This window comes from Hyalella azteca, unplaced genomic scaffold, assembly GCF_000764305.2.
Source record: "Hyalella azteca isolate HAZT.00-mixed unplaced genomic scaffold, Hazt_2.0.2 contig5577, whole genome shotgun sequence".
NCBI lineage: Eukaryota > Metazoa > Arthropoda > Malacostraca > Amphipoda > Hyalellidae > Hyalella > Hyalella azteca.
This window is the reverse complement of record NW_025935762.1, coordinates 139,450-150,211: the sequence shown is the minus strand read 5'-3', so window position 1 is coordinate 150,211 and position 10,762 is coordinate 139,450. Positions and strand designations below refer to the sequence as shown.

Here is a 10,762-nt window from a genome sequence, read left to right as displayed (position 1 = left end):
GTGGTAAATGGCCGGTGCATTGTACCATTAGGTGGTACCAGGGTGGAATTCTAGAAATGGAGGTTCACTTATAAAAAAGCTTTCCACCCAAGGTGGAATGCTTTCCTTAGATACAGTGCTCTGCCAGGTGACTGACTATAAATGAAAAGGAGGATCAAAAGTGGACAAACTGTTTCAGTTGTATAGTACCTCAGATTTGTTATAAAATTGTTTGAATGTCTCTTGTTTGATAGATATTCTCTATTTTTCTTTTATTTAATGGATTTTTTGAAATTTTTCCAGGCTTTTTGTTTGCAATGATCAAGTTTAAGTTAATTTTTTAGTTAACCAGTACTGTAGTACATATACCATATTTGGGGGCGGGGCTTATGGGCACAACCAATCACAGCTGGAAAGCATCCCCATCAACCAATCACAGCTTGAAAGCATCCCCAGCAACCAATCACAGCTGGAAAGCATCCCCATCAACCAATCACAGCTTGAAAGCATCCCCAGCAACCAATCACAGCTAGAAAGCAGATAACATTACAATTTCATTAACCAATCACAGCTGGAAAGCTGGAAAGGGCTACAATCACAATCCCATAAACCAATCACAGTTGAAAAGTGATAGGATATGTATAATGTATATAATAAAATGGACTGGAAGTGGAAAGTTCCTGGACTTTCCAACCTTTCAGGTCCTGCTTTCCAATATGCTATGTGTACTGGTTAATTTAATATCCCTCTAGAATTCCACACTGGGTGGTACAATGCATCAAAACCTGGAGTTATTTTACCAAAAAAATAAAAAAATTGGAGGGGGTACTCTGACAGGCTTTAAATAATAGCTCTTTTTCGTGGGACACATTATTAATTTTTTAACCTATTAGATATGCAAACTTTTTAAATCTTTCTATTGTGTTACATAGCCTCAGCATTAGGCCTTTGATGGCCATTGACAAAATTTTTCTATGTCAAATCGTTTTTGAGTTTTGAGGGGTTTTTGTTAAAAAAATGAAAAGTGGTCAAAGTTACCCCACCGGTCAAAGTAACCCCATTTTACGGTACTTCGCTTTGCACACCCAAAGCCAAAGGTGATCTCCAAGGGAAAGTGATCCCTGCCTATATCACTGCCACAATGCAGTTCCCTGGTGACCCCCAGATCATGAGTTGTTATGCATAGGTCCAGACATGAAGTTGAGCCACTACGATTATCAATGTAAGTAGGAGTGTCTGCGTTGTAAAGCAGTATAAGATTGCGTGTTTCAACTAACTTTTCAATGCTCCGGCCGGTGAGGTTGTATCTGTTTCGGGAATCCCACAGGGGCAAGTGTCCATTTAGGTCGCCAATGAGAATAAAACTATTTCCGAGCTGATTAGTGTAATGCTGGAGTTCCTCTAGTGAAACATTTTTGCAGGGGTTATAGACATTCAGAATGTTGATGCTGTCAGAGTTGGTGTATATTTCAATGGACTGACACTCCAAGAAACCAGTTGGAAATGGGATCACTTGTTTTGGTTTAAAAGTAACATCCTCCCTGATTAAAATTCCCATGCCCCCCTCCTCTCCCAATTGGTGCAGCCATAAGGTTTGATACCCATGAAATTTGGGCTCATTCCTTTTCAGCCAGGTTTCACACAAACACACTATTTCTGGTTTTTTGGTGTAAATGTAGATCTTCAGCTCTGATACTTTGCCTTTCAGACCGTTGCAGTTTAACTGATAAATTTCAAATTGGGACTCTTGTGCATTAGGTCGCTGAACAGAATTAAAATTTGAATGGGCCATTTTAAGTCTTCTTCTTTTTGGAGTTTCTAGCTGTCTTGGTTTGTCTCTTCTGCGAGGATCTCAGTTGTTCATCAGTGACCATGCTTGATGGGCCAGGACAGGTGGATGAGCAAACTGCTGTGAAGGTTGCCAAAGTTGAAGCAGGTTCTTCAGTAATGGTGGTCTCTGCATGCAGCTCCCCCAGCAAGGCCTCAGCAACACCACAGCCAAAGTGTTTCCTGGTTGCACTTATGGTCAGCAGTTTGAGAAATCTGTCAGTACAATCTCTTTCAGAAACTTGCAGATAGATATGCTGAGCTTCTGTATTTCACTTCTAATCAGGTTGGTGAGGGTGGCTGTTGCTTCCTCTTCCATCAAAGGTTTTTCTGCAACTGCATTTGTGATTCCATTATTTGATAATTGTGGCATTGTTGACTTGGTCACTTGGCTGTAAGTAATCTCTGGAGATAGTGCCATATTTGTACCCCAGAGCATATTTTTCCCATGTCAGATGATGGTTGGTAGCATTCAACTTGCCATTTTCCAAGTTTAGTGGTAGAGAGTAGGGTTTTCATTGCTGCTTCTTCATTAGTTTTGAATTCAACTGCTATGATGTTTCTCCTTTTATTTATGCGCACATCTTTGATTGATGTCTCTTGAATTATTTTGTTTAGTTCTGTTGGCACTAAAATTGGATTCAGAGAAATTTTGCTTGTGTCCAGAGACTTCTGCTTAATTAGAACAGTGTTTTCATTCCCAGATGACTGAACAGTTGAGTTTGAGGGAAAGGATCTGAGCTTCTTGAGATTTTCTGATGGTCTGGTAAGTTTTTGGATGACACTGGTTGAATTTAATAAGTCATATAGTTCTTCTTCAGATTCAGTACTTTTTTGCCGCTTCCGATTTCTGGAGCTTCCAAGTTGTGATGCCTGGTTTGTGCCAGTTCCAGCAAAAAGGTCATCATCAACATCAAGCACATTTGGTAGTTGTGTCAGGCTTTCCAAATCTTTTGGTAGCATAATTCCAGGTTGCCCTGTCACTGTCACTTGCACATTGGTAGCTGGTGTGTCTTGCGTTGGTGTTGCAGGCACTATGTCCTCTTCATCTTCTGGCGCATCAGAGCTTAATTCTGACATGGTGCTAGTATTTTTGTACAATTTCAAGAGAATAATGCTTAAATAAATAAATAATAAATATGCTTTTCACAGGGATTTTAGTAATGCTTACACAGAAATCTAGTCAAAATGACAGGGGGTTAATGACAGAGAAACTAAATTTTACATAATATGATAGCATTGAAAAATGGATCAGTTAATGGAAAATACAATACAAGTACAACAAACAAATGTATAATAATCAAATTAAATGATAACAAACCAATAAAAGAATATAAAAAAAAATAGTTGATTGTAGCTGGCTTGCAGGCCTGCTCCTACCTACTGCCTCTTCTCATGAAGAGAAGAGGAGGGGGGAGTGGCGAGAAAGCCAGCCGGGTTCGCAAAAATGAAATCAGACACTTAAGTTATATACCCGTAGTGGTAGTATATAGAAAAGCGAATTCAATATCAAGTTGATGGATGTTGAGGTATTTAAGTTTTACGTTAATTACGGAAGAAAATGTAAGTTTTATCTCAAAGGTAATTCAGTAATCACAGAGCACAATCGTAAGGTGTTTACCGTATGAACGCCGCTGACTCTCTCCACCACGTGTCATGCATTGTCTCTCTTTGGATCTCAATATTTTCCCACTAGATGGCCATGACCTAGTGTTTTGGCAGTATTTTGACTCGAAAATGCATGATGTCACCATTTCAACCATCAACAAACGCATGGAACTAAAACAAAGCTTAATATAAAGGAAAAGCTGGAGAGGTGACGGAATTACCTACGATGTCGGAATATACCGCGCATAGTGCCTAGTGGCAAAGCAGAGAGTTTTTTAGACTCTCCCTCAAGTTCATTTTTGAGTCCTATAAGTAGACAAGTAAAGTATCATGGATACCAGCATTATCATACATAAGAAATTGGTTCAAATCTTGAGTAGATGAGGAAATTAAAAATGAACTGATTCTAAAAAATCTCTGGTTTGTCACTATGTTTGTAGGTAGTGGCAAAGCAGAGTTTTTAGACTCTCCCTCAAGTTTCATTAACTGGACTCAATGTTAATTAGTCCAGTTAATGAAATAAATGAAATAAATATTACCGCGTTTACCCTAGCAATATTTTAGTTCACCTGCTACAACATTTACCATTTAAAATCTAATCGGCATCGGGAAATGCGACGTGCTCTGCGATGTATGCGGAAATCGCACCAACTTCCCTGTTTGGAAGTTCTTCTGGCAGCAAGTAGATTGTTTAACGTCAGCATTCATGTTTACTTTTGGTCCCAGAATCCTGTTGTGTATTGTGCTCTTGATGTTAGTGATAGGCTGATAGCAAACCTGAACAGATTGTACATCTTCAATGTGTCATATTTTTGAGTCCTATAAGTAGACCAATAAAGTATCCTGGATACCAGCATTATCATACATAAGAAATTGGTTTAAATCTTGAGTAAATGAGGATATTAAAAATGAACTGATTCTAAAAAAGCTCTGGTTTGCCACTATGGTCCAGGGGCTGTCTTGGCTGCTGCAGCACAGGGCATTCCAGTAGTAGATGAGCAGTAGTCCATCTTTGGTCACAGGAGGGGCAGTGAGCAGGCTGTTGTCCCGTAAAAAGGTGAGCATGGGTGAGCCGAGTTGCTCCCAGGCGCAGACATGTCAGTGGTACTTGATGTGATCGTTTGAGGTCCAGATTAAGATAGGGAGATGGGCCAAGTGTGTTTTTGTAAGGAAGCAGTTTAGCGGTGGAGTTTTGCCACTGATATTGCCATTGTGAGTGATAGTGTGTTGAGTCAGTTGAGATTATCTGTTTCAGTTCTTGGTCTGAGAGTGTTATGGGCAATGCATGTGGTAGTAAAAGCTGAAGACGCTGAAGTCGCTGAAGTGGCGAACTATTGATGATGATGATGATGTCTTCTTTGAGCGAGGTGTAGTAAATGACCTCACACAGGTCGGTTGTCACACCTGGACATGACAATTTATTTCAGACTTGTAGTTGCATTATCAGTTGGGGCCTCATTGTTTGCTTTAATTATTGTGACCTCACAGGGTTTCCAATCTTCCAGTGCTTGCGAGGAATGCAGATAACGCCCCGATAATGAGGTGCTGCTCCCGTTTTGCGATGTCTTCCCCTCCAAGCAGTGCGCGCACTGTCGAACTATTGATCGATGGAACGCCGCGGCTGAACGAATTCCGCGAATTTGCCAAGAAGTAAAGTAACGTTTTTCATTATCCTATGTTGAAAAATTTGGCACTCAAACTACGCATATCCCCTTTTTGTGTTCCACAAATCAAAAAAATTTAAAAATCTGACAAATAACATATGCTTAAAACGGCACTATACTTATGCTCATACAATTAAACTTATTGCCTTATCTTGGTTTGAACAGTCGAATCTTACGACTATAAAAGCATCTTGTATAAACAAGGCGGAAATCAATCAATCATATTTTAATTTAAACCACCACACAGCACTATCAGTAAAACTCCGCACTCGACCACAACATTTAGCACTCGCCAATAGTGCTTAGCGCAAAACGACCTCTTACGGTTTAACGACTTCAACGCTTACATCTCAGGAAATATTCAACCCAGAGAGTGCGGAGTGATGAAATAACGTGAATCAATTACTTATTCACTGTAAATAATCACTCCGCACTCGACCACAACATTTAGCACTCGCCAATAGTGCTTAGCGCAAAACGCCCACTTGCGGTTTAACTACTTCAACGCTTATATCTCAAAAAATATTCAACCCAGAGAGTGCGGAGTGATGAAATAACGTGAATCAATTACTTATTCACTGTAAATAATCACTCCGCGCTCGACCACAACATTTAGCACTCGCCAATAGTGCTTAGCGCTAAACGACCTCGTACGGTTTAACTACATCAACGCTTATATCTCAGAAAATATTCAACCCAGCGAGTGCGGAGTGATGAAATAACGTGAATCAATCACATTATTTTAAGGTGAATCAATCACAATCAACATTTTCGCGATACCAGTTGGTTTAACTCTTTATTCTTCATTGATCGCTATACCAAGCATTTCTGAATCTTGTTTATGGTGTTATTTTCCGTAGAGTTAATCGAGATTTTATCCCTACTTTGTCATAGTTCGGACGAAGGTCTGTTCTATGGCTATAAATCTTCTGTGGGTCCACGATAAACATCCCGCTCCCCCTACCCACACACTTTGCAGTCCACTCAGCTTTCAATGTGCTTGTTTGGTGCTTGTGTGGCTTTTACTAATTTACAAGACTGACAATACATGTTTACATGCATAGTCACTAATATGGAAATATTGTTAAGCTGGTCGTAAATAAATGTCATGCGTTGCGATGATTACTGAGAAATAATCTTAATTGCGTTTCAAAATATCAAGCAAACGAATGCATAAATAACATAATTCTTGAACTTGAACTTGAACTCGTCGGATGGTTGAGGCCTCTAGCAAGGCCTGTTAATCTCCCCAAAGTCGAAGCCAACCCAATTCAATGCAGGACCCTAATTCTGGCATTCTGGCTTATATAGTGATGGCAGGTCCCTCCAGTGATGGTCAAGTAAGTTTTTAAAAGAGTTCACAGATGTAGCCGAGACCACACTATCAGGCAGGCCATTCCACGAGTCGACAATCCTGTGCGAAATGAAGTTTCCTCTCACGTTAAGCCGATATTTGCTCTTATACAGCTTCATGGAGTGACCCCTGAGTCGCGTTGTAGTGGCCTTAATGAACGTTGGGTGCTGAACGCTGTAGTACCCGTGCAGGTATTTGTAAACCTCGATCATGTCGCCGCGCAAGCGTCGGTGTTCCAGACAAGGTAGTTTCAGCAACCGCAGCCTCTCGGGGTAAGGCTTGTCCCTCAGTGAACCCAGGAGCTTCGTTGCCCGCCTTTGCACATCCTCAATGTCGCTGCACAGGGTTTTATGGTATGGTTGCCAGACACAGTGTCCGTACTCCAGCAGCGGACGGACTAGACTTTTATACAGTTGTACAAATGTATGCTCAGTCAGATGGTCAAATGACCTGCGAATTATGCCGACTACCTTGTTTGCTTTGGCGGTGCAATAGGCCACGTGCTCCTTGAAAACCAGCCCAGAGTCCATCATCACTCCCAAGTCCCTCTCCACCCCACTTTCCCTCAGTTCAAGCTGCTGTTCCTGTCCCTTTCTCATAAAATATTTTCCTTCCGACTTCTGTACACCCAGCTTGATAACGCTACACTTTTCTGGGTGGAACTTCAGCAGCCATTTGTCAGACCAATCCTGAAGCCGGTCCAAGTCTTCCTGGAGACACACGGTGCCCTCTCTGGTATCAGTTCTAGCAAATAGCTTAGTGTCGTCTGCAAACATGCGCACGTTCGTCTTTACTTGCTGCGGCAGGTCATTAATGTACATGACGAAGAGAATCGGACCAAGAACAGAGCATTGAGGAACACCGCTGCAGACATCGGCTTCTTCCGACCTGTTTCCATTGACTACAACTGTCTGTTTCCTTCCAGATAAAAAGTCCCTCATCCACTCCAGCACCTTCCCTCTTATCCCAAGTGCCGAAATCTTCGCCAGTAGCCGACGATGCGGAACAGAGTCGAATGCTTTCTGGTAATCCATGTAAATTACGTCAACCCTCCCACCCTCGTCGACAACCCTGGTTCAGATGTCCATAACCTCGAGTAGCTGAGTGATGCACGATCGACCTGGGACAAAACCATGCTGACTTTCGCTAATCAGGTTATTACGCAACAGGCGTTCCAATATTTGTGACCTCACCAACTGTTCCATCACTTTACACATGATACAAGTGAGACTGATAGGTCTATAGTTGCTAGCCAATGCTCTGCTGCCCTTCTTAAAGACCGGTGTAACTGTTGCTTGCTTCCATTTTCCGTCTGCCAGTGAACGTGCAAACAAAAGTGAAACAGGTTCTGCTAGTTCTCTTGCCGCCGCCGCCAAGATGAGTGAGGGAAAACCATTAGGGCCCGGGGCCCTGAATTCACACAACAATGCAATCAATGGAGCGTTCATGTCGATAGGTATGCAAATTTTAAATCTCTAGTAATACAAAATCTTTAGCACAAGAAAAGGGTAATACAATCAAAGTTGGAAATCCATCAGTTTAAATCACTCAAATTTCTGATTTACCAGAAATGTTGATCTGATACTCATTTCCGTTGAGTAGTAAGACTGTCCTAAACGACCGTTCCTTACGTGAAAGCTTCGCGGCCGTATTGTTGACACAAACCGTACTACAGCTAGCGGTCGTCACGCGTCCCCGCGGTTGCCTTTCTCAATAGCTCTGTCTTTATAGCTGTTGTCTCAACAAAGATAAAGATAGTTCCTCAAAAGTTGTTTACATTGTTAAATAGGCCTTGCATGACCGATAATTTCCAATTGTCCGGAGGCCGTTATCAATATAATCATAAAATTTTAATCAGTCTCTTAGTCTCTCTCCTATCTATAATAGTTAGGTTTTTATCAATCCAACGATGGTAGGTCAAGCCAAGTAATGTTAGATGCATGCATCAGGCTGTATGCAGAATTGGAATTTCCATCTCACAAAAATGCTGTGTGACAGAGGACCCAAATTGACAAAGCGTAAAAACATATGGAATTATCTGTCACTATTGCGTATATTTGTTAGAAATTAAATGAATGTTGATATATCTTGCTGGAATGTGGCGTTTAGGGAAATGGATAGAAAGCTCTAGGAGTAGTAGTTGTATGTCTGATTATTTCAAATCAACAAAAAATCTTGCATCTGAGTTGTAAAGTACTTGAATATACGATCAGAAAATGTAATCCTGGTAGCAGCAGCAATTAAAACATTCATTTTTCATACCAGAGGTCATGATAGGTGCCTCCTCAACCTCAACTCCTCCTCAAAATCAAGATCAATTCCCTATTGCATAATTTCAGTTACTTTTTTATTACCTCTTACATATGAGTTACGTTACATATTACTTCAGTTACATATTACTTCTTACAGCTGGCCCAAAGGAGGGCAAATAGACGGAACACGTCCAACGTTACATCCGACGAAGACTCGGAGACGGAGGACGACGAAAGCGGCGCATCAGCGTGACCGGGGACTAGGAAGTCCCGAACTCATCATAAGGTCAATAGCTTTTTCGATTCTCAAACAGGAGGCCGAAAATTCAGCATGTTCTCAAAAAATGAAGTGATTAAGTGCCTGCAAGAGACGCCCGATGACTTGTGTTTCCATTACCCGAAGATCAACCTAACTAACGGGCTTTGGTACATCCTCCACGTTCCTGTTGACGAAGAAAAAAATTGTGCTGGAATAAGTCCCAGCATTAGCTTAACTATTAGTTTTAGTTTTAATATTTTTTAGTATCCGCGTACACGGACAGGCTCGTTCCGGGCTATTTAGAAATTTTGGCTTTAGGAGTTACTATTAAGACTAATTTTAAGTTCTGCCTTCTTATGGTACTCTGTTTTGCAGAGCACGTCATGTGAAGATGGACTGAAAAGAAGTACAGTAAGTTTACAAAATTCTGTATTTCATTCTCCGCAAACCATCTGCGTCCTCTGGCAATGAGGACGCGTCAAAAATTTTACAGCGGACGGCCTTAAGTGGAGGAACAGAGGCCGTTTTGTACTCAAGGGAAATCCAGAAATTAGGAAATATTATTACCAGCAAATGGAAGATCAAACACTTCTAGAATTTCGGCGCTACGCATACAGTATTGACGCGAAAGATAAAAAAAAGTGTAGGTGCACTATTTGGGACAAAGAGAAAATCAAAATCAAAGTGGAAGAGACCTGCACATTCGAACGATGCCTTCAGTCCTTCAAGCTGCAGAAGATTTGTCTAAAAAACATTCCTCGTTCTACAGAAACCTTGTTATTAAAAGCGAAATTCCCCAAGAAAACATCCCTAGTGCCCTGCCGAGGAACATCAAACAAATGCAGAACAAGCAACATATTATCAGGAAAAAGCTTTTACAAAACACTGATTCGGTTTCAAACGCTTATGAGTTATTCCAGGAGTTGGGGTCAGATAATATCCATTTCATACATCTTGCTCCCAGTCTAAATATTGGGATGAGCAGCCCAAGCTTGATGAAGGAACTAATCAAGGTCAAGGTCAATAGCCTTCTCATTGGGGTCATTTACAGATCACCTAACAGCTCCTCTGATAACAATAAAGTACTAAACAGCCTTTTACCGAGCATGTCATTCAGCAGGTCGCATACGTTGATCGTTGGTGACTTTAACCATCCAGACATAGACTGGGCAGATGAATCTTCTCCAAGAGATGAGAATCACCCAGCATCCCTGTTCTTGGAGTCTGTACGAGACTCATTTTTAATCCAGAACATCACCAAGCCAAACCATTTAAGGGGTAAACAGACCCCAAATATTCTAGATCTTGTGTTTACTAGTGAAGAATCGATGATAGATGAGCTTCGCCACGAGGCTCCGTTGGGCAAAAGCCACCACCAATCATTGTTTTTCAATATTAAGTGTTGTGCAGAAAAGACGCTTCGGAAGCGTGAACGTTTTGAACTTTGCGAAAGGCGACTATGATAAACTCCGTGCAACAGTGAATGCGGCGAATATTTCGGACTGTATTAAGGACATGAATGTGGCTGATTCATGGTCGTTTCTCAAAGACACGGTTATGTCTGCAGTTGATGCCTATGTACCCAAGATTACACTTGGAGGAGTCAAAAAATCCCAGTGGATGACCAGTGCAGTTAAGACTCAGCTAAAGACCAAGAAAGAAGCCTACAAGCGTTATTTACGAACTCGCAGCGAGTCTGATTATAACCTGTATGCCAGAGCTCGAAATCAAGCTAAAAAAGTTTGTCGCACTGCAGTGAAAAACTTCGAAAAAAATATTGCTAAAAATGCCAAAAAGAATCCGAAAGCCTTCTTTTTGT

The 10,762-nt window shown here is 41.2% G+C and overlaps 1 protein-coding gene across 1 annotated transcript; it reads right to left on the bottom strand.

The window, feature by feature from the left end:
- Positions 1–6,362: 6,362 nt before the first annotated feature.
- LOC108679730 (RNA-directed DNA polymerase from mobile element jockey) lies at positions 6,363–7,466 on the bottom strand. The gene has a single exon (XM_018168443.1). It carries the CDS (start codon positions 7,464–7,466, stop codon positions 6,363–6,365), a length of 1,104 nt encoding a protein of 367 aa, XP_018023932.1.
- Positions 7,467–10,762: the final 3,296 nt, after the last annotated feature.